We start from the raw sequence: 27,160 nt of genomic DNA on the forward strand, positions 1-27,160 counted from the left end.
GGTATAGCTCAATAAATCTGAGGAAAAAAAATAAGTGGATAAGACTTAGTGTGACTAATTGGATATTGAGAAGTACAAGCCATAGAAGATACTAGAATGCAAGTCTCATTGGAAGGATGATACTTGGGTAATCAATCTTTTTTTTGTGTGTGTGTGATGGTTATTAGAATTTAGATACTTAATTTGGTTTCATACTGGAAACATTTGAATTCTTGAACTCTTATTCAAGTTTAGAATGAGAAAGAAAATGAAAAATGAATTAGATAAATAAGGACTCATGTGAATGAGATTTAATAAAATCATGACTCAAAAATCTGACTAGGGATATAAAAGTCTGAGGTGAATTCTTGGTCTTATATACTTTAGTTTTTTTTATAAAAAAATTTTTTTTAACGTTTATTTATTTTTGAGACAGAGCATGAACAGGGGAGGGTCAGAGAGAGGGAGACACAGAATCCGAAGCAGGCTCCAGGCTCTGAGCTGTCAGCACAGAGCCCGACGCGGAGCTCGAACTCACGGACCACAAAATCATGACCTGAGCCGAAGTCAGCCGCTTAACTGAGCCACCAAGGCACCCCACTTTAGTTTTTTTTAGAAGACGGAGATGAAGCACACTTATTAATTAAATTAGAATTAGAAAAATAATGAAAGAAACTAAAAGATGGGAAAAAGGAAATAAAGATGAAAGTAGATGGACATTAATTAGAAAATGTAGAGAGAATTGACAAAATGCTAATTCTTCAAAATAAATTATACATGCATCTGTAATCTAAACAAATAAGGAAATAAAAGATAAGAAAAAATATATAAAATCTTTAAAAAATCAAATGTTCTGTATCAAAGCAATAATCTTAAAAAATCTAATAATTTTGTGATAATATAAATGACTATATTGATTTTAGATGAGGTAGACCATAACCATGGATAAATGTTCTGAATAAAAATAGCTTGATTCAAAGGCTATTTAAAATTTTTTTAATGTTTAGTTTTGAGAGAGTCAGGGTGTGAGCAGGCGAGGGGCAGAGAGAGGGAGACACAGAATCTGAAACAGGCTCCGGGCTATGAGTTGTCAGCACAGAGCCCGATGCAGGGCGTGAACCCATGAACTGTAAGATTGTGACCTGAGCCGGTCAGACGCCCAACTGGCTGAGTCACCCAAGTGCCCCCGCAAAAGGCTATTTTAAAAAAAGATACTCCAAATCATCTTATAAAGCCAGTGCAGCCTTGATTATGAGATCTAACAAAGGTAATGAAAAATTAAATGCCTTCATATGTGCTCTCTCTCATATACACATGTACTCCTTTATAGACCAATCTTACTTATAACTCTAAATACAAAAATCCTAAACAGAATAATACAAAAGAGTTTCACCATTGTTTAAATATAGCATTCTGTTAAGACCAAGTAGGATTTTTCTTCTTTGCAGGATTATAAGGATGTGAATGGTGTCACTCTGTCAATTTTACATATCATATTAGTGGAACACTTTAGAAGTATCAGATAGCATCAATAATTTTCTGAAATGCATGTTACAAGTTGACCATCCATGCCCAACTAAGAACAAGCTCTTTAAAAACTAGGACCATAAAGATATCCTTAACATGGTAAATATCTCGAATTCATACCTGACTATAAAATAGTAGAGGTGATCCTATGAAAATAAGAAACAGAACACAGATGTCCATATTATTTTACATTATAGATTCTTTTTTTTTTTTTAATTTTTTTTTCAACGTTTTTTATTTATTTTTGGGACAGAGAGAGACAGAGCATGAACGGGGGAGGGGCAGAGAGAGAGAGGGAGACACAGAATCGGAAACAGGCTCCAGGCTCCGATCCATCAGCCCAGAGCCTGACGCGGGGCTCGAACTCACGGACCGCGAGATTGTGACCTGGCTGAAGTCGGACGCTTAACCGACTGCGCCACCCAGGCGCCCACATTATAGATTCTTATCAGAGCAAAAATATATCAACAGACCAAAAAAGAGGATAAGTATAAGAAAGAATCAAAGACATTACTATTTCCAGTTATCATATCCCTGGAAAATTACAAAGCATGAATCTTAAAAATCTCAAAATTAATGGAATTAATGGAATTTGACAGAACTACTAAGTATAGAATTAGCATTGGTACAAGTCAATACATATTCTTATATACCAGAAGTAGTGACCAGTTATGAAAAATAATGAAAAGAAATCCCTTTCAAAACAACAAGGACAAACAAAATATGCAGGAAAATATTCTGGAGAATAAAAATCTGGAAATCATTTTAAAAGAAGATTTACTAGAGGTGATATGCCATTTCATATAACTAAAATAATATGTAGCTACACAATTAAAATTCTGTAATACTGTGATACAAATTAGATACTAAGTAGCATGTATAAGAAAATGTAATCTATGATAAGGTACCAGTATAAATCATTAAGAAAAGGCTGAAAAAAAGTAGTATTAGGATATTTTGGATTCATATTCCAGATATATTGCTCATAGAGTTCAAATGTGGAAAATCAAATTATGTTAAATACAAGAAAATAAAAATGATTAAAAAAAAATTTTAATGTTTATTTTTGAGAGAGAGAGAGACAGTGTGTGGGGGGGGGGAGGGGAAGAGAGAGAGGGATACACAGAATCCAAAGCAGGCTCCAGGCTCTGAGCTGTCAGCACAGAGCCCGACATGGGGCTCAAACCCACAAGCTGTGAGATCATGACCTGAGCTGAAGTTAGACGTTTGACTGAGCCACCCAGGTGCCCCAAAAATGATTTTTTTTATAAGGAAGGCCTGTTTAAACCTAAAAGCAATGAAAGATGTCGTAAAAGGTAGATTGCACTATTTTTAACAAAGGTATTATACAGCATGTGACTATAGGTAATAATACTGTATTCTATATTTGAAAGTTGCTAAGAGAGTATATCTTAAAAGTTCTTATCACAGGGGGAAAAATGTATGTAAGGTGGTGGATATTCACCAGACTTACTGTGGTAATCATTTTGCAATATATATAAATATTGAATCATGATGTTGACACCTGCAGTTAATAAGTCATACATCAATTATATTTCAAAAAATGTCTAAAAATAGGAAAATATTAGACAATAAAGAGTAATAGCCTCAATATGTAAATAATTCATACAAATTAGTTAGAAAACATTCAGGTCCTAACTAAATAAGGTAAATGGGCAAAATCCTTACCTGGAATTTTTCAAAACCAGAAAAACAAAAAGATTACTAGATGTGATAAACTGTTTTATTTTCCTGATAGTCTCAGATTTGCTGTACCAAAGACATACACATTTCTTAGATTTTTCACCTTAGAACTAAGTTTTTTAAAAGTGAACATAGTACTGAGAGAGTGAGGTATAGTGAGCTTTCTCGAACATGGTTGGTGGGTGTACAAGTCAGCAAAATTATCTGGTTAGCAATTTTGAAATATGTGTGTCAAAAGTCTTCAAAATCTTCACCTTTGACCCAGTATTCCACTAAGAGTCCATCCTAAAAATAGATATATAAATAACTAAAGTTGACAGATCTTTGTACATAAGAATGTTGATTCAAATGTTATTTTTTGCAATAATGGTAAAAATGAAAACTAAATATGTGATACTAGTACAGTGGTTAAGTCTTGATATTTCAAGAAAGGACATAAGTGACCTTGACAATGTTAGGAAGAGTTTCTAATGAGGGATGGAAATGCTTATTTTATCTTAAATGAAAAAAACAGGGTAAAAATATTCCACATATAATATTGTACTCCCTATTTTATTTTATTTTTCTTAACGTTTATTTTTGAGACAGAGAGAGACAGAGCATGAATGGGGGAGGGTCAGAGAGAGAAGGGGACACAGAATCTGAAACAGGCTCCAGGCTTTGAGCGGTCAGCACAGAGCCTGACTCGGGGCTCGAACTCTCTCGACCGAGAGATTGTGACCTGAGCCGAAGTCAGCCGCTTAACCGGCTGAGCCACCCAGGCGCCCCTGTACTCCCTATTTTAAAAAAATCACAGGAAAAAGCCGGGAAGAATATACTGAAATATTAGTAGTGATTGTCTTTGTCATGGGATTGGGAGGGCCATCACTTTATTCTTTTTTTCTGTATTTCTCAACTTTTCTAGAGTGGATATTCATCCCTTTTATAATGAGAAACCTTTTTTTTTAAGTGAAAGGAAATCCACATATAAGTTTTCGTGAAGTTCAAAAGATTCTCCTCGGGTTTAATAACCTTCAACTGTGAGGGCTGCCCCCCCCTTTTAACAAAGTATCCAAATGTGGGAAAGTGCTCTACTTATAATCATCTCAAGGTCCAAGCTACTACCCTGACACTTTCTAATTTCATAAAGCCACTAATTAGTCTAGCTATCAATGTATTCTGAATTGAAATTGTACTTTTGTTTGGTATTTCTTTTCCTATTGTAGGAAAATGGTGTATTTCATTTTATACCCATTCATATATTTTTGTGTTTTATCCTCTTATCAGTCTTTACAGCTCTTTGAAATATCTTAAAACATATTTCCATGCAAATGTATTTTATCCTGTCCTAAGTGATTTAGGATTTTGTTATTTCTTTTAAGTGCTTGTATCGAATAGAAGAGAGCTATCAAATGAGAACTCATTTTTAGTAAGTTTATTTGATCTTTTCTTGCTTATAAAATGGTCTTCCCTCCCCCACACACTTCTGATCTTGAAATAATTTTGTTATCTTTCAGGCCATCTGCACTTACTGATCCCACCCGTTATTTAAGGTACCTACTCTTGTAGGCAGATTTGGCCTCATCCTGCATTGCTACCAATGACTGTGGATAATTTGTTCTGTAATGCATTAAACTGTTTCCTCTTCTGCCAACTTAGAGCTGGCAAACCATACTGTGTGGTGAAGAGAGTTGTGCCCTTATGCAGGAAGTGAAAAAAACATCAGTGCATGTAGTCTCTATCTTAGAGAACCTTGAATTGTGGAGCCAAAGTTTTATTTATTTATTTTAATCATAAGGAAACAACAAGTAACAATTGTATAGAGAAAACAGAGGATTATTCAGGCATTTAATCTGACAATACATGTCTGGGGTTATAGAACATCATTAGTAATTTTGGTACAAACTATTGGAAATAGAAAGGATTAGTAAAATAGTGATGCCTGACCTTTTTCCCCCTGACTTTACTGTGATACTCTTTTTTCCCCCTTCATCGTATTTTACATTTATTTTTCCTTTTTTTCCACAGTCCCCCCTTCCCTTCCCACTTTTTAGGGCCTGCTGGAACAGACTATATTTAACCTAGTTTTTCCCCACGTTTAATAATATATTTTAATTGTTCTATATTTCACAGTATATTCATCAGTTACACTTTCGCTGTTCCCGCAAAGCCAAGCAAATATATGGCTATTTGAAGACACTGTTTTAATTACTGGAAAATTAGCTGGTAAGTACAACACCTCTTCTCAACTTGTAGGTAAAAACTTAGTGATAATCACTTTAATTATGTTACTGTAGTTCTTCACTAATGAATTCACGTTAGTTGTAACTTGGAGAAAAGTCTAAATTGCTCAAGGATGATTAGTACTGCTGTAAGTTGATCTTAACTGATTCTTATTTCACTGTCAAACAACAATATGGGGATTTGTATAGTGGGAATCATTCTCTACTATTTTAGCATCCTGGCCCCAGTAGGAACATTTGAGTTTCTGAAAGACTGCACTGAGATTCTGAGCTTCTTTCCAAATCACATCTCTCACTGAGCTTTAGTGGTCAGTGAAATTAGGAAAAGGTTGGAACTTTGGGACTCTCTAATTTGCAGGCACTTCCATCCCTGAGTGGGAAGGGCCTGAGAGTGGGTAAGGTCTTTCCATAGCAGGTGGAATTTACCCCACTTGCATATCCCATGGGCCAGAATACAGGAAGCTTTATTTGGAGTCTGACTTAAACTATGACCTCTAGTTCTGCTTTACCAACCCTGAGAATGACAGTTCCAGCATGACCTTTACCCCCCTGCCATCTTCCTTAACTAGTTCTTAGGGGAACCCCCACATTTTGCACTCTTTTACTGCATGTTATATAAAACCTCTATCGATGACAAAAAAATTATTTTTTTTGTATTGGGGAATCAGTGTTTAAGACTAAAGCATAATAGTAATGACTGATTGGTAAAGGCAGAAAATCCTCAAAGTAAGAGTCCAATAAGAGTCATGGTAAAAAGAAATTGTTTGTGAAAGTTCATTTTCAGAAGCTATCTTTTTTTTTAATGTTTATTTTTGACAGGAGGAGGGGCAGAGAGAGAGACAGAGAGAGAGAGAGAGTACAAGTGGGAGAGGGAATAGAAAGAGAGAGAGAAAGAGAATCCAAATCAGGCTCCAGGCTCTGAGCTGTCAGCACACAGCCCAATGTGGGGCTTGAACTCACCGTGAGATCACAACCTGAGCCAAAGTCTGCTAATCGACTGAGCCACCCAGGCGCCCCTCGGAAGTTATCTTATTTCAAAAATATTAAAGAAAATATTTGGAAAAAAATTAAACCAGGGTGTGATTAATTTACTGAGGAAATTACCAGAATCTTACTCTTGAAATCTAATAGATTTAATAGAATTTTGAGTTGCAAGTTTGCTCTGCCTGGCAGGATGGGTGCATGTGGCATGGTGTGCAGAAGGATAAAAAGTAAATAGGAACCATTTACCATAGAGAAAGGGTACACGTTATGCTGCTGGGACCTTAGTAAAAACAGTCCCTCTTCAGCAGCACCTTCTTGTTAAGGTTGTGTTTTGACACATTCCTACTTCATACTGTCTTCTTCAAACCCCATTACAAATTGTAATTTCCTCCAGAACATATGAAATAGATTAGTGTGAACATGTCCATATGCCACTCCTTTGCATTTTACCAAGCAATGGTGAGCACTCATTTATCTGGGAGATACTGTCTATATCTCCATGAGAACACTGTGGGCTCTCTTGAGTTCTCAGATAGCTTCCTTTTACTACCTCAGTGTCCTAAGAGTTGACCCATTGAAAAGCTAAGCAGGAAAGGAGGGGTGTTTCTGCAGATGATAAATCCTTCCTTGGAAGATACACATCCTCACTTCTCAACTTCCATAAAACATTGATATTTTTTCTTCCAGGATTTGATCAGAAAGGTGTTCAGTTTGTACAATGAAAATGTGTTAGGTTTGTGTGTGTTTGTGATAAAAAGGGAGCAGGAGAAATTAGAAACTTCAGGAATGTACAAAACCTTACAGAGGCTCAGACAGACATTTTACTTAGTGTACATGTTTGCAGTTATAAGAAATTTGGGTTTCAGCATAATTAAAGCACATGTATATTTTTAACTTTATATTTGAAAATAACTTCAAATGCAGAAATAATTTCAAAATATAGAAAAGTTGCAAGGATAAGAGACAACTCCTGTATACCCTCTACTCAAATTTAGCTATTGATAACATTTTATTCCATTTGCTTTACTATATGTGTATTTGTGCTCTGGGTATGCATACTTTTTTTCTGAACCATTTGAAGGTAAGTTACATGCATCGTGGCCTTTTACCTCTAAATACTTAAGCATGCACTTCCTAAGATTTGGGATATTAAGTGGCCACAACACAGTTCAGCCAATTTAATGTTGATAGGATAACTTACCATCCAAATTCCAATTTTGTCCACTGGCGCCTTTTTTTTTTTTTTTTTTTTTTTTTTTTTTTTTTGTCACTCCGGTTTAGGGTCAAATATTACATTCAGTTTTCATGTCTCAGCCTCTATTAATGTGAAATATTTCCACAGCACTTTTTTAAGGCAGGTATTTTAACAGAGTAAGGTGTAGATAGTACTTGTAAAGTGATCAGAAGGTATTAGATTATACCCTCAATTTAACCAAATAAGAATAATATAAATGTGTTGTTTTTAGTTATATCTCTTACTTTCCAGGTATTAGTTTTTCTAGCTTCATATGTAAACAATACACTGATTTTGAAAATTATGTTACATCTTTGTCATGTTTTGTGATGTAACTATTTAGAAACTGACACTTAAAAAATTCTAATAATTGAACTGATTGCTTTTGTCTTTGTCAGCAACCTTAAAGTCCAAAGCAATAGCTGATATTTCTGATAAGTTTCAAGGATTTAAGAGTTGACCCTTAAATTGTTAAAAATACATTGATTACAGAAATATCAATACTATCACTGAATTTTCACTTTGTAAGTTATATTGAAGGATAGTCAATTCAAAGTTATTAACATGAGATAACATTTATCAATTGAATACCTGACATTTGGATTGGTTCCAGCCCATTCTGGCATGCACCATTAGCTTGTGTTACAGAAATGAAACCCCAAGTGAATCAAATGGGCTAAAATGGTCGGTATGTGGTTTCCTAGAGTAAAACCCAAAAAGGATGAAGAAATTCTGGGCAGTAGAATCAAGTGGTCTCCAGGATAAAGGTGCCTTGTGTGACCTAAAGAAAGGAAGATTTCTTATTTCAATTCAGAATTTAAAATATTAATTATAAGGAGATGTTAACGTAAAATGTCCTGAGTAATGATGTTATGCCTAATATGCATTTGTTTTGTCCATTTGTTAATGAAGTTTCCTTTTTCCAGATGCCAAATCTCAACCAAGTGTTCAGTTTTCAAAAGCCTTAATTAAACTACCTGACAACCATCATATTAGCAACGTAACAGGCTATCTTACAGTTCTACAACAATTTTTGAAAGTGGACAATTTCCTGTATACAACTGGAATTATGCTCAATAAATCAGGTACTATCTAGCTTTTATATAAATAATACTTAAAAGAAACAGTATATAAAGCTAGTTATTAAAATGTTATAAGGCAATTTCCTTTTATCCAGTGAAAGAAAAATTATACCATAATCTTCTGCATACATTATATTAAATTAATGAAAAATTTAATGTACAGGATATTTCTATCCAAAGAAAATAGTAATGATACTGTATAACTTTGCAGGTTAAAAAAATACATAAAAATGAAAATTTGACTTAAAGAAGTTTATACGTGTTTTTAGAATTTGACCTTCAATTATTGTTATCAAATTAATCAGAACTGTCAATAATTGTTAGACATAAAAAGTTTATAGATGGGAGTAACCAACTGGAAGTTTTTCTTAAATAAATTTGATATTCTAAGTTAGTAAAATTATAAGTTTTTAAAAAACATATACAGTTGACCCTTGAACAATGTAGAGATTGCCTCCCCCCAGTTAAAAAACTCACATAACATTTTGATTCTCCAGAAATGTAACTACTGATTGCCTACTGTTGACCAGAAGCCTTACCAATAACTGTCAATTAACACATATTTTGTATATTATATGTGTTATTTACTGTATTCTTACAATAAGCTAGAGGAAGGAAAGTGTTAAGAAAATCCTAAGAAAGAGAAAATACATTTACGGTACTGCATTTATCAAAAACAATGCACGTAAGTGCACCTGTGCAGTTCAAACCCATGTTATTCAAGGGTCAGCTGTATTCCAGATTCAGCAGCATATATATATATATATTTCTCTCTATATATATATACACACACAGTATAGGGCTGTCACAGCCTAACAGGTAAGAGGATGATGGGCTTTTACATTTTATTTAATATACCCATGAATAAACCCTGTAAAATCTCTCTTCTCTGTACATCCACCTTTGTTCCACTATTTCTACCACCTGTGGCAACATATAACTGAAACTCCACTGTTTTTAAAAATCACCTCAGTCTATAATTTTGAGGATTTCATTTAGGTCAAATTTTGTTCCATTTCATTTGGGGAACAACCAGAAATTAGAGTAATAAGCGTATAGATGTTTTGGTTAGTTTTGTTTTTTTTTTCTTACCTATTGTAGCCGATGCTATTGGTACTCCAGCAAGATGACTGTCCCTCCTCTGTTATGGGCCTGTGTTTCCTGCTGCACACATCTGTGACTCTGCCTAAAGGCATTCTGTGGTCCAGCAAGCAGGCGAGGCCCTCACTAGGGCAAGCTCTCAACTAATAGACAAGAGTACAAAGAGAGTACATATCTATTCCTTAATAATCTTTTTTTGTCTTCTTCTTCTTTATATGTCTCCACTCCCTCAATGGTGGGTACTTCCTCCCAAATTGATATCTCAGGCTTAGCTTCTTCAAGAAGCCATTCTAAGACACCTGCCAAAATTTTCCAGATGGAAGTTATAGGATGCTCAAAATAAAAACATTTACAAGGATGGGACCAGTCTACCATATCACAAATGAAGCTCATGTGGTCCTGAGGAGTTTTTATGGTCAAGAATAGGCCCAGTGGGAAGGGGACATAATGGGTGCTTCCTTCCAGCATTCCTCTACCACCTGCTTTTGAGACTATTCATTCACTGTTTCAGTTATCCTGAGAGTGCTGCTAACATTTTAAAAGTTCTACAGCAGTGCCGCCAATGGCAATGTTCTTCTGCTCTATCCAATATGGTAGCTACTAGCCACATGTGTCTGTTGAGCTCTTGAAATATAACTAGTACACTGAGGAACTAAAGCACTAACGTCCTTTAAATTGCAGCATGTTGCGGGTGGCTACTGTATTGGATTGGCTATTGTATTGTATAGTTCTAGTGGTCTGTGAGTAAAAGTTTTTTTCAAGTTGCGTCCTTATCATTACCTTTTAGTCTCTTTTTCTCTTGTACCATTCTCTTTTCCTTCTTTTTTGAGTTGAGTTGGCCTTATCTCACATGGTGGGGAATTGATCTCATAATTTCAGCTGCATTTAGGATGTAAAGCCACCGATGCACAGAACCGAGGGGTGGGAGTGGAGTGAAGAGCAGGCACCTCAGAAAGCCAGCTGGCTTTACTAAACAGTTTGACATAAGAAATTATAACTACTTACAGATTACATAGTAATTTATTTGTGCTTACATTGGATTTGTACTAGTGTAACTGGTCTACAAAATATGTATGCCATTACTTTGCTTATCTTATATTAGTGTTTCAGGAAGTTTACCAAGGCTAATTGTCTTCTATTTCATTGAAGTTTTTCATTAAGCCAGTAATTGCTCTGACAGGTGAAGATACACACCAGATATAGTAGTAGTGATAATGAGAATTCCTTTCCGGGGCCTGGAAGGCCCTCTGTTATTTCTACCTCTCTGCCCTCCAACCTTCTTTCATTCTTAAACATGCCAAGATCACCTCTGATTTGGAGGTTTTTCACTTGTTTCTTCTTCCTGGAAAGCTCTTCTCTGAGGTCTTTGTATGGATGGCATCTTATCATTTGGCCGCAGCTCAAACATCCCCTCCTTAGAGAGGCAACTTTTATGACCATGCAATTACATTGCCTTTCCAGATTTTCCTTAAAGCACTGATAAAGCAGCTTCTACCATACATTTACATTCCGGTGGAGGAAAAATTGACAATGAGCAAAGAAATGGAAAAAAAGCATTCTTGATGGTAATGCAGATTGTGAAAAACATATCTCAAGAGATCATGTACGCACTGTGTCTTTGGAACCAAGATGAGTAGGTGGTGCCAATAGGGGCTCTGTTATAAATATTTGTTAAATGATGAACAAAACTCTAGCTTTTATTCAAAGATTCAGGTTTATCTACAAAGAGCAAATTATATATAATAAATACACTAGAGTCAACTCTTTCTAATGTGTTAGTAAATTACTTGGAAAATCTAAAATTATCAAATTATTTGTAGAAAATTTATATTAAATTTTAACATCTGTAACCATATTACTTTATTCATTATAATTATTCTGGTATAGATTATTTTTGGCATCGCTAATATTTAAAAACAAAACAAAGGCATTTTCTACTCTTTTCCTGTCAGTAATAGAGAAATATAGGTAGCTCCTGGTGTTTAAGAAGGCATATTATAAATTGTATGTATAATTATACTTTAAAACCTTAGGCAAAACACTATAACCAATTCTTCTCTTAATCTCATTTCCCTCCTTTCAAGCTTTGAAGTCTAAGTAATATTGTATTATTAATATTTAGTCTGTTTATATTCCTTCAGTTATGCTATTAATCAAATATATATCAAAGCTTATTACTTTTATCAGCAAACAATATTGCTGATTTTGTTTCATGTTTGTCAAACCTGTGAAAATTTGCATTTTGAATCAGAATGTTTTTTCCACGAGGTAACTTCAAGGAACACAGCTCAGTCTGTTGGTTCTTGTACTTGAAACAGACACTCTTGGGGACAGGAGAAACTGGCTTATAGACCCAAATCTGCATTGATGACTTGAGGTGGTAGAACCTTTATTTGGGTAGGACACTTGTGAACTGTATTTTTTTGCTGTTGTTTTGTAGGTTTTTAAAACATTGAATTAGGTTCTGGTGACCTTAAATCACATGACTCTGAAAGAATTAGATCTCTGGGCTCATGTTGATTTGTCAAGTTACATGAGTATAACCTATATTTATGATATACTTTACAATTCTTTCATGAGGACCCAGTATCTATTTAATATTAAAGTGGATAACCATAGGTGAAATAAATGAATTAGATATTTTAGGCCCATATTACTTTGTTATTAATATGTAACTACAACGTGTATTTTACATATGGTTTTAATAAACTGTCTTCTTTTTCAGGTTTTGAAAGTACTGAATTGACTCCTCTTGCTGCAATATGCGTGAAAATATATTCTGGAGGAAAAGAATTAAAGGTGGATGGCTCTATTCAAGTTTCTCTTCCCCTTATACATACAAATGATGTAAGTGCAGGGGATCAGATACCTGCCTGGACATTTGATATGAACATAGGTATGTGAACTACGTGAAAATACTCTGAATATTTTCCTTTTGGGTGTTTGAATGTTTGATCTTAAAGACAGGTTTCCATATTACTATTAAAGATTTTTTCAGCTTTATTGAGGTATAATTGGCAAATTTTTATATGCTGACTATAGAATAATTAAAAATTAATGTGTCTTATTTAAAACATTAAAATATATCATTTATATTTGAATGATTTATCTTTAGTAGAGCACTAAATCAGTAATGTTACAATTTTAAGCACTTTATCAATGGCCAGAATTTGGCCCCACTTTGATTAATATAATACAATTGTGGGGAAAATGATGCCAATATGTTACATGTAAAGAATAGTATTATTTATTCACATTCCTTTTTTATTAAAGTAAGCACTATGCCCAACATAGGGCTTGAACTCATAACCTAGATCAAGAGTCGTGTGCTCTACTGGATGAACCACCCAGTCACCCCTCCCTTGCCTTTTATATTTCCCAAGATCTTTAACAGAAAAGTATAAATAAATTTTTAAAAAACTATTTCTACTCTTCTAGGTTTTTGTTTCGATAAGCAATATGAACTTATATCTAAAAGGTTGGTTAAGGCAATTAAGAAATGTATGTTAATTTCATGAAAATAAATGACATTGTGCTATTAAGATACAGAGTGGTTATTAAAAAAAAAAATCTCAGGTACCAGTTTTGGTCCTGAGTTTAGTCTCCTAAGTAGAAGTACTTTTTCCTTCTCTGCTTCCCTTGGTTTTGTTCTTGTGTTTCCATGTAAATAAGAGGAGTGTCTTTAAATTACTAAAAAAGGGGGGAGGGGGCGGGGGATATGATCCGCAATTGTTTTGGATGAGTCAAGATACAGAGCCAAGACAGTTTCACAGGATTTGATTTCTCTCATGTTTTCTCTGTGTTAATACCTTTCTGGGATAAGATTTACCTTCAGAGTGACAAGAAGAGAGTATAGGTGCTCTGACTTGACACACAGGTTGAAGTCCAATGGAAAGAGATTCTTTTCCCAGTAGCAATTGTGCAAGCTCTTGGATTCACTGCAATTATAGAATTTTCATGCCCATCTCCGAACCAGCCTTTGTGGTCTGCAAATAGAATGTACAGATTTATTTAGGCTTAAGATTCTGTGTTGGAGGCCCAAACTAATCATGTGGACTGAGAATATGGAGCAGTTAACCTTCAAAAGAGATTTGGAATGAGATTTCACTGCAGTTGGATTGGAAGGGTAGTTAGGCAAAAAAAAAAAAAAAAAAAAAAAAAAATCCAAATACCTGTTTACTACAAAATGTAAACAATAATATATAGTTGCCACTGTTTTTAAAAACATGTATATAAGTAAAAAGGATAGTTGTAAGAGAAAGTCTCTCAATGTGATTCTATACTCAGTACTGCACTTCTGTCACCAAATGTGGGGGTGTTTTTCTCACACCAAGCAGTTCTCTACCAGCTGGGTATCCTAAAATTCAATTCAGACACTACCTACCTAGAATTAGCATCAGATTCCACAGGTTAAAGGCTCAGTCTTCCAAGAGTATCCCCTAACCCCCACCTCAGAGGCCAATTACAAGTTCAGTTTATCATCTGTGCTTCTGACCAACTGGCTATAAACTGGAGGTTCCCATGATCTTCTCCTCAACCTTGATAGTTGCTAGAACAGCTCACAGGAAAACAGTTTACTTGCTATATTATCAGTTTATTATAGAAGAATATCCTCTCCTCTGGGTGCATCCCCTCCCACCACCTCCATGTGTTCACCAGCTCTGTTCTTCGAACCCTGTAGTTCAGGTATTTTTATGTAGGCATGATTGTCATTGACCATTGGTGATTGAACTTAATCTTCAGCCCATCTCCCCTTTCTGCAGGAGTAGGGTGAAGCTGAAAATTCCAACCTTCTAATCACTTGGTGGGTTTCCCTGGCAACCAGCCCAATCCACAGGGACTTTCCAAAAGTCACCTCATTAACATGAACTCAGGTGTGGTTGAAAGTGGCTTGTTAGGAACTACAAGAGGTACTCTTTCCATAGGTAACATTGCATTTTATTACATAGATAACTCCAAGGATTTCCAAAGCTCTGTGTAAGGACTGGGGACTAAAACCAAATATAATATATTGTAATCATTGGATTAAGAGCTCTAAGCCCTAGATTCTAGTCCATTCACCAGCAGTGTGATTTTTTAAAAAAATGTTTATTATGAGAGCGAGAGAGATTTATTTACTATGAGTGTGAGCGAGAGAAAGAGAGCACAAGCAGGGGAGGGGTAGAGAGAGAGAATCCCAAGCAGACTCTGTACGTCAGCACAGAGCCTAAGGCGGGGCTCGATCACGAACCCATGAGATAATGACCTGAGCCGAAATCAAGAGTCCAGTGCTTAACCATCTGAGCCACCCAGGCACCCCACCAGCCGTGTGATTTTGAACTAATCACTTATTTGGGCCTGAATTTCCTAATTTGTTGAATGAAAGAATTGTTTTAAAACAACATTTTAAAGAGTATCTGTTTTGAGTTCTGATTTCTGATTATTCGTCCTGACAGAGGCTTTGTACCCTCCAGTAACAAAATTTTTAAATTCATATATTCGATATATAATGCTTAATTGTATGACTATTTAAAAACCAGTAAGTTGATCCATTTCTGTCATTTCAAGTTTGTCTACCTTATTAAATACTGTTTTACATGCTGTAGGTATATCATTACAGTGAATTAATAAACCAAGTACAAATATACACTGAACTTACAAAAAACTTTGTCATGCTGAACTTTATAAAAGATCTGGGTTTTACTGAATTTTTTTCTATGGATGGCATTTTATTAGATAGTATTTTTAAAAACATTCTTAAAAATTTCATTCTAAAAGAGCTATGCCAACAGTAATAGACCAAAACAGTATTTAATAAAAAAATTAATGAGGCCATAAAACATATATTACAAGTGTTTAATCAGAATCCTGGAACAGGTGACAAATAGCCACCTATTGATAAATTTGAATTTCACTATTCACATCCTTAAAACCTATCTCAATATGTACAATTTAAACATTATTCGGAGAGTTGTGATTTCTCTAAATATGTGTACATTCTTAGTTTATTTATAATGATTTTCTTTCCTTTAGTCATAACAATCATTCAAATCATCCTACTGTATATATTATAATGTAAACTATATTTTGATATAATATGTATTATCTCATGATAATATATTGCCAGAGTCTTCATAATTTTTGAAAGAGTTCTGCAAAAACAGTCTATACATGACTATCAGCAAACTCCTATCAGCCTTAAAGATCTATACACTAACTGATTGGGATTTTTTACTTACCTTTTTAGGTGCTTGGGTAAACCATGGCCAGGGAATGGTCAAGGAACATAACAATCACTTCGTCTGGACATATGATGCACCACGTTTGGGCTACTGGATAGCTGCTCCACTTCCAGGAACTAGAGGTATTGTAAAAATGAAACAAAAGGCATTTGAAAAAATCCAAATAGTCAAACTGGAATTGATATCACTAGATCTCAATTTTATTCTAAACTTTGCCACTCACAGACTGTATGATGTTGGAAAAAGCTTCTAGTCTGTTGATCTCCGCTTTCTTTTAATTTTTTTCATGTGTATAAGAAAAGATTAAGCTCTGTGAACTCCGAGGTTTTTATAGCATGATGTCTGATGAATCTGTAAAGTGTAAAGTTTGTTCAATAAAGCGTTTACTTTTCACGAATAAATTTTACCCAGATCAGTTAAAGCGTTGGGTTGCAAGCAACAGGAACAGATCTCAGATAATTACATAAGATGTATTAGGATGCAGGGAGTTCATAGGATCCCAGGGAAGGCTGAAGAACTAGGTTCTAAAAGGCAGGAATCCTAGGGCACCCGGTTACCAGGCCTACTTGACTGTCTTTGCAGAATTGCTGCTCCACGTACAGCTGACTCCAACCCTTTGTGATCTTTTCCTCACACTGTTCCTTCATTCTAGAGATAAAGAGTTTGGTTTGCCCGGACATGGGTCATGAGCACACCCCTGGGGTGAGGGCTATTGAAAAATAGTGTCCCCAGATTTTCTCAATATAAGACATGTGATACCCCAAATGAAGGTTGGCCTGACATAGGAGCTGAGGGTGGACAAAAACTAAGTCTTGTCCACTAGGAATGATCTATTCATGTTCTAGGTCAAATGAGTATATTATTTTTCCTAGATTGGACATGCTATCAGATTATTTATATGATTTAAAGTAAGGAAATCCTATACATGCATCTTGAGTTGTGTAAATCTCTCAAAATACTCAAACATTGCATGTTTTATCCATGAAATCTTCTTAAAGTCTTCTAACCTGCTGTAGTGTAGTCTGATTGCACCACGGGCTTAGTATCATTTTCTGGGCCTTTTGGGTGCTCACCGTATCAATTGAATTGCTTCGTGGCTTTGCCTGTCGCCAGCTTTGCTAAGTCAGCTTCCAGCCTTCATCATCTTCTTGCTCTGGTCTCTTACGACATTCTCCTTTAACCTGTGGGTTTGTTTATAAAAACAAAACCAAGCAAAACCATCAGGGTCATTTTAGTGAAGCTTTGGGGGAGTGTGAAGGTTGAATGCATATGTCGTTCCTACATCTTTAATCATGTGTCAGAGAATTCTTTTGGTTTGTTGAGTGTTTTGGCTCCCAGCTGAGAGGCAGCTGCAACCTGGCTATTTCACGCTAGTCAGGCACAGCCCCAGTGCACACCCTGACCCAGGATGTGGATGACATTGTACATTTCTCTGCAGCCTTCTATCACCTAACTTTGTTATGGCGGCCTGTTAATAATTCGAAGGCTCTCAGTTCTTTCTGAAGATGTCTTTTTCGATAGTTTAATTTTTATCATTTTATATTGACAGCCTTTGAATTTTAAACCATGCAAGGTAACAAGACTTTTTTTTTTTTTTCAATGAAGCTAACATGTAATATTCCAATAGAAGAAATATGAGCCATTTAACCATTATGATCAAGGGGGATGTTCTCTCTGTTTTTGTTTGAACTTAGTACTTGTGAGATTATTTATTCAGAAACCAGAGGGTGGTTACTTTTGTTCTTCATGATGCAAAATATCCTGCAGTCTTGCCAGCTGTCTGGCCATATTTCATTCTAGATTTGCAACTATAATGAAATATTGATGAAAAAGAACAATTAATATTTAATACTCAGCTCAACTAAATCCCAGTTATTTCATTTCCAATAAAAATAACCCAGGGAACACTTGAGTTTTATAGAGAAGTGTACCTTCCATTAAAAATATACCTGAAATCAATTTATAGAAGATGACTATGAATTACAAAAGCCAAATTTTCCAAAGTAGGTGGCAGTTTTGTTTTAGCTTATAGTTCAGAGAAGATTTTGTGTGAATCAGAGTATGAAAATAGAAATGTGGGATTCCCATTTAGTTTGAATTAGATACCTTCTAGTGATGCTTTTGAAAAATCCATTCTGCGAGCCTATCACAGAGGAACACTCCACTAGAAATATGGATAGCTTGATTGTAGCTCTGGCTTTGCTGATAATTTATCCGGCTGAGTTTGAAATACGTACTTGCCTGAGTGTTAGGTTTCTTATTTCTAAATGGTAGGAGTTGGATATGATGATCCTTAATGCCCCCTAAAATTTTAGATTGTGAGTAAAATCACATTTTGTAAAATCAACATTGGTCTTCTGATGGACTAGGTGCTGGAGCTATGTAAAGTTTAGCCAATAACATACTAAATCTGTTTTTTAAATACATTTTGAATGGAATTCTAGAATTCCTTGGAAAATAAGTGCAAGAAATTAAAATCAAGTGATTGCTATAGGCAAGTAGACAGCTGAGTAGAGTTTAATAAACAAGTACTTATGACAGTTTTTAAATAAGCAGTTTCAAATATATTTAAATGAAAATATAATTTCCTGCCTTTTTGACTCTTTTTAGGCATACACACAAACACACAGATGCATACTTTTTGGTGTTGTCATGTATATAAAATTTGGGAGAAACCCAAAAGTATCAGCCTCGTGTGCCCAAAAGGGAGTTCTGTTGGAATTGTGTGCTATGAAAAGTGTTACTGTATTGTGGAAACATAGACTTTTAGAGAAGTTGAATTTCACCCAGTTATAATCAAACTCCATTGCAACCCTGGATCCTAAATAAGAATCTGCAGATAGAAATGTTACTTTTATTTCTTTTCTTTCTGAAGGAATTTCATGTTGTGAGTGCTGTACTTGGTTGTCTATCAGATATGATAAATACTTTGTTAACACTTACCATATATATAGGAAAGTGTGGCTAATACTGGAGTGCCAGTGAAGTTTCATTTAATAACAATGATGTTGTACACTGAGTGCTTATCATGTGCCAAGCACTAAGTGTTTTAATAAGTACTTAACTCTTTTTTTTTTTGTTTATTTATTTATTCTGAGAGAAAGGGCAAGTGGGGGAGGGGCAGAGAGAGAGAGGGAGAGAGAGAATCCCTAGCAGGTTCCGTGCTGTCAGCATAGAGCCCGACTCAGGGCTCAAACCCAGGAACCATGAGATCATGACCTGAACCCAAATCAAGAGTTGGATACTTAACCAGATGCCCCTAATAAGTATTAACTCTCTTAATCCTCATAACAAGCCATATAGGTGAGATCTTATAGATATGAAATGAGACACAAAGTAATGAAAGTTGCCCCAAAACTAAATGAGAATGTTACAAAGAAATAAGTGATGATGTTGGGTTTGAGTCCTCCTCTAGAGGAAGGGCTTATTCTACACTCAAATCTAAAGGAGCAAAAGGGGCATGTGGTAATGCAGGCTGGGGGTTTCTGAAGGTTAAGGTAGCAACAGGTACCTTCTTCCCTTTTTTTAATAGTATTTTTATACTTCATCCTCACCATATAAGACTTTATACATGGAATCTCCTGGGGATATTCTGTTCCTCCCCAGAGAGGGTAGAGGGTGGGAGAAGGGTATATATTTAAAGAAATTACATTAATAAAGTTTTTTTAATGTTTATTTTATTTTGGAGAGAAAGAGACAGGGCGTGAGTGGGGGAGAGGCAGAGAGAGAGAGAGAGAGAGGAATACACAGTATCCAAAGCAGGCTCCAGGCTCTGAGCTGTCAGCACAGAATCATTGAACCCATGAACCGTGAGATCTTGACCTGAGCTGAACTGGGATGCTTAACTGACTGAGCCACCCAAGCGCCCCAAGAAATTACATTTTGATAATAAGTTTCTCTGAAAAGAAAAAAGAAATAGTGATACTGGGATTCTAATTGAGGCACTCTGGCTCCAAAGTTTGTATGCATAACCACAATACTACTTCTCCAAAACCTTTCTTACTACCATTATTATTATTTTATTTTTATCAAATAAGATGATGCAAAAGTTAAAGGATCTAAAGTCTGTCATCCTCAGTCTTTTCTAGGGTCCTTGGTGAAGCTGAAAGCCTCATTCTGGATGTTTCTCGTGGTAGAGATTGCCAGAGAACCACCTGTCTGACCAGTCTTATCACTTTATCACCCTGAATTCATATTAGACTCTAGTTGATAATGATCAGTAGACTTGTTATATGTATTTTAAAAAGTTTTCTTAACATTTCGTTTATTTTTGAGAGAGACAGAGACAGAGTACTAGCAGGGGAAGGGCAGAGAGAGAGGGAGACACAGAATCCAAAGCAGGCTCCAGGATCTGAGCTGGCAGCACAGAGCCTGATGAGGAGCTCAAACTCTTGAACCATGAGATCGTGATCTGAGCCATAGTCGGACGATTAACCAACTGAGCCACCTAGGTGCCCCTATATGCGTTTTTTAACAAAGTGAAATCTTAGTGATATTAAAACAGATTACCTCAAAATTAATTGCATTTATGCTCATGCAGAATCTTTTTTTTCCTTTTTTTTTTTTTTTTTTTTTTTTTTGAGAGAGAGTACATGCAGGGGAGAGAGAGAGAATCTTCAGCGGGCTCCATGCTCAGTGTGGAGCCCAGTGTGGGGTTTAATCCCACAACCGTGGGATCATGACCTGAGCTGAAGTCAAGAGTTGGGGGCTCAACCAACTGAGCCACCCAGGCACCCCTCATGTAGAATCTTAATAGCCTACACTGATCATCCTAGTGCATTAATCTACTTTTACTGCAGTTAAGGTGATTACAACAGCAGTGTATATCTGTGCTCTCATAAAGAAAGACGGTGGGTATCTTGTGCCTCTGCATGGTGTCTTATTCTAAAGGCCAGATTGAAAGTTGCAACTCTGAATCCTTCGAGTGCCCAATTTTTAGATTCTCTCTAGAAAACCTTTCATACCTATTTACCTTGGCAAATTCCTTTTTGAATTTATCTTTAGATTTTCGTTTATAATTGAATATAGCTACTAAGTCAACCCTCGCTACCAACATTCTATCCCCAAACCTCTCTGCACAGAAATATTTTCCCCTAGTTTATTCCACTACATATCTTGCTACCACACAACAGGAGTCAGTTTTACTGCCTCTTGAAGCAGATTTCCTCACTGGCCCAGCAGCAGGGCCTCATGACTTTTGGGCCTGGCTTGGTTCAGCTCAGCATTTGTTTTCATTCCAGAACCTAGGTTGAAGGAATAGCAGCACTTTTGGATATTCTGTCTGGATACTAGAAAATCTTAGCAAGAGGGCAGGGCCATTTCATGCCACTTCATTTAAGGTGCTCACATTTCATTGAACAGAACAAGAACTGATTAAGCCCAACACATAGGGAGTTATGTTCTACCCACAGGGAAGCCGCCATTGGATGGGAGCAAACAAGTATAGCTGTGTACACACACTTAATCTGCTTTACCCAGGATAGGACATGATTGAAAATCTGATCTACCTAAAATAATAAATTCTCTGTTTTACTTGTTTCTATTGAACCATTTAGGTTCAGGTATAAATGGAGACTCAAGGGATATAACTGCCTACCACACAGTGTTTCTTACAGCCATATTAGGAGGAACAATAGTCATTGTCATTGGATTTTTTGCTGTGCTTCTTTGTTATTGCAGGTAAGAAGAATATTAACATGCATAAACACAGAAAACTATCTGATCATAGTATCATGTCAGTGTGTTCTGGGTATGACAGTTTATAAAAATCAGTGTGACCTTTAAAATATGTTGATTAAAATAAAACTGGATACAGTCTAAGAGCACTGCATATATAATATATATAATTATATATATATAATATATCATGGGATGGTTTTTAAAAATGAATTTTCTAGGTCATAAGTTTTGAACACTTTCTGCTATCTCTTCTCCTTTAGGGACAAGTGTGGTACTCCGCAGAAGAGAGAAAGAAATATCACTAAACTCGAGGTCCTCAAGAGAGACCAGACAACTTCAACAACACACATAAACCACATCAGTTCAGTCAAAGTTGCATTAAAAGCCGAGGACAAGTCACAGTTATTTAATGCCAAAAACTCCTCATATAGCCCTCAGAAAAAGGAACCATCAAAGGCAGAAGCAGAAGAAAGAGTTTCCATGGTAAAAACTCGGGACAATTTTAAAGTCTACAATGAAGAGGTTTCATTTCTATCAGCCAATCCAAATAATTACTCAAGAAACCCAACACAGTCTTTGGAGCCCAATGTAGGGTCCAAACAACCTAAACACATTAACAACAAACCATCTTCATCTCTAGGTGATGCACAAGAGGAAAAGAGGTATCTCACAGGTAACGAAGAGGTATATGGACATTCCCACATTCCTGAACAGCTTATGCACATCTATAGCCAGCCCATCGCCATCCTTCAAACATCTGACCTTTTCTCCACTCCAGAGCAGTTACATGCTGCTAAGTCAGCTACTTTGCCAAGAAAGGGACAGTTAGTCTATGGCCAATTGATGGAACCAGTTAGTAGAGAGAACTTTACACAGACGTTGCCCAAAATGCCAGTGCATTCTCACACACAGCCCCCAGATGCGAGGGAAGAGAATATTCCACTCGAAGGTCAACAGAGCCTGCCATCCCAAACTTCAGACTGGAGCCGGTATTCAAACAGCTTACTAGAATCTGTTTCTGTTCCTGGAACACTAAATGAAGCTGTTGTAATGACTCCCTTTTCATCAGAGCTTCAAGGAATTTCAGAACAGACCCTCCTGGAGTTGTCCAAAGGAAAGCCTTCCCCCCATCCCAGAGCATGGTTTGTATCTCTTGATGGAAAACCAGTTGCCCAAGTGAGACATTCCTTCATAGACCTGAAAAAGGGCAAGAGAGCCCAGAGCAATGACACGAGTTTGGACTCTGGGGTGGACATGAATGAGCACCACTCAAGTAGAAAACTCGAGAGGGAGAAAACTTTCATCAAAAGCATGCATCAGCCTAAGATCCTTTACTTAGAAGATTTAGACCTGAGCAGCAGTGAGAGTGGAACCACTGTCTGCTCCCCCGAGGACCCAGCTTTAAGACACATTCTAGATGGAGGGAGTGGAGCTATCATGGAACACCCTGGGGAAGAGTCTCCAGGAAGAAAAAGCACTGTTGAAGATTTTGAAGCCAATATGTCCCCCACTAAAAAGAGGGGCAGACCACCACTAGCCAAAAAAGATAGCAAGACTAGTATCTGGAAGAAGCGAGAGGAACGTCCACTGATTCCCATAAATTAACATCAAGGGTGGTTGTGTCTCTGCTCTCTCGTGTTGTTTATTCTTGCTTCGTGTAAATTGCTGTATGAACTTTCTAAGAAGTTGAGACTGAGCAATCTCATGGTCCCTGGACATGTCTCAAGCAGAGTAAATAGTAAAATGGCAATTCACTAACAAAAGAGAAAGATACCAAGGAATGCTTTTTCTGGCCTATTCTTTTCATTTATTTTTGGGTGATGAATTTGAAGTATCCAAGAGTTCAAAATGTAAAATAGTTTCAAGATGTAATTTATCTGAAAATGTTCAGCCACTTTAGTCCTCTCTAAAGAACAACTGTGAAATGTGTACTCCTAAAGTTGCTTTCAAAAAATGTTGCTTCTGCTTTGATGACTGCCCCTGTGAAACATTTAGGAATGAAACTGTATTCTTCAGGCATCATAGTCTTGTGAAATGTTACTATTATGTTCTCCTCTGCCTGTCCCTGAAAATAAGGACAAATATTGGGAATTGATGTTATTCTAGAACATAAAGGCCAAACAATATTTTCTTTTTTTGCAGTCAACAGCATGTGTACTGTGTCAACCCAAAAATAAATCTTACTTTTAAGATGGGCAAGAAGCTACTTGGTGGTTAGAGAGGAAAATGCCAGCTCTTTGGTTGTTTTTAGATATAACCTCACAGAATAATAAGGTGTTAATTTGTTATTTAGAAATATGGAAAATGAATGCTCTGATACTTTCATTTTTATTTAAAAAAATTTCCCCCTGTTTCTAAAGAGAAATGAGCTTAGCTGTCAAGGAAAACTTCTTACCAGTCTGAACATAAAACAAAACAAAACAAAACAAAAAAACAACCCATATCTTTAGTTTAAGATTCATTGATACATGTAGGCAGCTTTAAGATATTTTTTAATTCATTCACTTAAACCTTTTAAACTTGGTTAAAAAATTAAGTTTCTTATGAACACCTAAATATTAATTTATTAAAATATTTCATTTTTTTCTGAAATTTTGATAAACAGGAGAAGAAATTCTATTTCCCTAAGACTCAAAAATATCTCCAGAATTTAGGTATATATCCATATGGTCTCTTCTTAAATCACTTATAGAATTTACAATTCTTTTTCTAGTTTTGGAAGTAATATATCCATATTATTTTCATCATAGCAAAGAGTTCAGTATGAACACACTCAACAGCTGTTTTTAATTATAAGTGTCTTCAACTCTGAATTGTCATTCATATGTCCTAAAAATAAAGCTCCTTGTTAATTAAAATCAACTCATCCAATTTTCTAAAAATCCCCATGAAGGCAAATGTCTGAAGCAGCTTCCCCTGTCCCTTGGGGGAAAAATAAAACTAAATTGCTTTATTTCTCATTCGTGTCTACTCAACATGGGAGCAACATAGACACGCAAGGCACATAAACAAGTTGAAAGAAGCAAAATTAGCCATATTAGCTGTAGTCAAATTACAGATGGATATCCAGTGAAAGACAACAGCTTTTTTTCCCCCAAGATAGACTTCAGCCAGTTTTTTCCTACAATTACTTCAGTTTTTCCTGTAACACCTAACCTGTCAGATCACACTCCTCCCATTCTGTATTAACCCAAAGAACTTAAAAACCCATTTTTTACCCAATCCACAGAAGAGCTAAATATTTGGGGTAATACCTAGGTCTAGTTTTTTGAGGAGGAGGTTTCTTGGTCTACAGAAAGATGCATTAAAAGCGGCATAAATGAAAAGGACTTGGAAAAGGTTAAGGAGTTAGTGCTCTGCTGAAGTGCCTTTGATATAGACTTGCTTTATTGGAAGGATATGAGAACATCTTTCTTTAATGTGCATTTTCTTTGTTAGCCAAATTAAACAGATGTGCAGGTTTTAATTAAAAAATATAGACCTAGTGTTTCATGTTGGAACAATGAATTTTGCATGCAAGTAACATTTCTCTCTTTTGTGTGTTTCTTTGAATCCAGGTTATATTGATAAATTATGTTGTGCTGGAATGAAGTTAGAAACTATATAGTAAGATGTTGCACTTCAATATCTTAAGTTTATATTTTCTCTACCTTTAAATAAAAATATTTCATCTTTTAGTTTGGTAATGGAATACACATGTTGACATAATGGTACACCATTGAAGTATGCCACTTATTCATTCTTATGTAAAGGAAATGAGAAGACGTATCCCCAGGGGCTTTTCTAGAAATACCTTTTCTTTGGTTTCAGAATAAAACCTTATTTTTTTTTAATACACTGCACATTCTGTTCTCAGTGGGGAAGTATAGGCAATTTACCTTTTCTAATGATCAAAAATGTGTAACTTCTCATTTTGAGTAGTTCACAAATTTCCTGTTAAAAAAGCTGAAGCCATCTACTTTTTCTTAACCCAAGTAATAATAAGCCTACAATATTCACATTTCTTAAATTTTTAAATTGAAAACCAACACAGTTTTTTGCAAATGTAACTCTAGAGAATTTTGATCACAAATTGTTAACATTTGTGTATCCTTTGTATATACTTTGGCTATATCTTAAAAGCAAAATTATCCCTCAATTAACTGATGGATTCGTTTATGAAAGCACAGCTGTGTGTATTTTTGAATACATATTATGATCTTGAGACTTTATAAAATCAATTTTTACGACATTTATGCAGTTTAGGGTTTATGCCCTTTTATATAATACACAGTATACCACGAAGGTCACAAATGTTGAGGAATAAAAGCACTTCTTTGCTTTGGCAATCGTTTTCAGATCACTCTCTGTGTTTGAATCCTCTGATATCAATACATATAGAATTTTAGGAATCTGTGGGTCAAATAATGTCCCTCAAAATGTATTGACATTGTAAAGAATTTGACCATTTTAATTTCCATCTCGAATCTTAAGTTGACATTTTGCCCTCTTGTTTCCAAGTATTTCTATCTTTTGTATTTCAACAGAGAAATCTCACATTTCACTGTGTTTATTGCCATTATTACTATATTTACTGCTGAAAACTGTAACAATCTGAAGATTTGTAAAATGTTAAACATAGTTCATTAAAGATAATAAATATAAAAATGTACTTGATTCATTCTTTAATTTTGGGTAAACTACAAAACATTTCTCCCTAAACTGTCATTTAATAATGAATAATAATTCAGTTATTACTTCACCCATTATTACACTCCCTATGGAACAATAAATATTATATATTTGAATACCATTTGGTTATATAATGAACTTGATTTCTCTTTATATTTCATGTTTTCCAAAGTTCACGTTTTTACTGTTAAAGCTAAGTATAGAGAAATTATTTTTCCATTCAATGAGAAGAGTTCTTAAGATTGTGTGATAGAATATAAACTAAATTGCAGTACCCAAAATTCCTAAGTGAGAACAAGATACAATATCACCTCTCCACTTAAAAAATTATTTGGACTTTAAACATAAGAGCAGATACAAGATACTAACACAAAGGTTGTTCACAATTAAGAGTGTTAGAACTTCAAGAGGTCTTCTGCTCACCTAGTTGAACCATACTTAAGTTCAGGCAGTTTGCACTTCGGGGTTTTAGTATGTATGATTTTTTTATATAACCTCTATACCCAGCATGGGGCTCAAATTTACAACCCTGAGATCAAGAGGCAAATTCTCTACTTACTGAGCCAGCCAGGGACACCTAGAATATCTTTTAGAATCCTTATCTTGGCTGCCATGTTTTCAGACATTTTGTATAACTTATATAAGTTAATATTGTAGTAGAAATACCTTTGGTTAGTTCTAATGGGAATTGGGCTCTGAATCCATTTACATTTATAGTGGAGATTATGACCCAGCACTATTGTTTGAGACAGACAC

The 27,160-nt window shown here is 35.5% G+C and overlaps 1 protein-coding gene across 1 annotated transcript in view; it reads left to right on the forward strand.

The window, feature by feature from the left end:
• The window catches only part of FAM171B (family with sequence similarity 171 member B), a 28,818-nt gene extending 4,620 nt beyond the window's left edge, over positions 1 to 24,198 (forward strand). Inside the window, exons 5-10 of the mRNA XM_042993903.1 lie at positions 5,323 to 5,415; positions 8,577 to 8,735; positions 12,559 to 12,729; positions 16,060 to 16,176; positions 21,610 to 21,733; positions 21,994 to 24,198. Of these exons, the coding sequence (XP_042849837.1) occupies positions 5,323 to 5,415; positions 8,577 to 8,735; positions 12,559 to 12,729; positions 16,060 to 16,176; positions 21,610 to 21,733; positions 21,994 to 23,338 (2,009 nt within the window). The 3' untranslated portion in view covers positions 23,339 to 24,198. The remainder of the gene's footprint in view (positions 1 to 5,322; positions 5,416 to 8,576; positions 8,736 to 12,558; positions 12,730 to 16,059; positions 16,177 to 21,609; positions 21,734 to 21,993) is intronic.
• The last annotated feature ends 2,962 nt before the right edge of the window (positions 24,199 to 27,160 follow it).

Source organism: Panthera tigris, chromosome C1, assembly GCF_018350195.1.
Source record: "Panthera tigris isolate Pti1 chromosome C1, P.tigris_Pti1_mat1.1, whole genome shotgun sequence".
NCBI classification, from domain to species: Eukaryota; Metazoa; Chordata; class Mammalia; order Carnivora; family Felidae; genus Panthera; species Panthera tigris.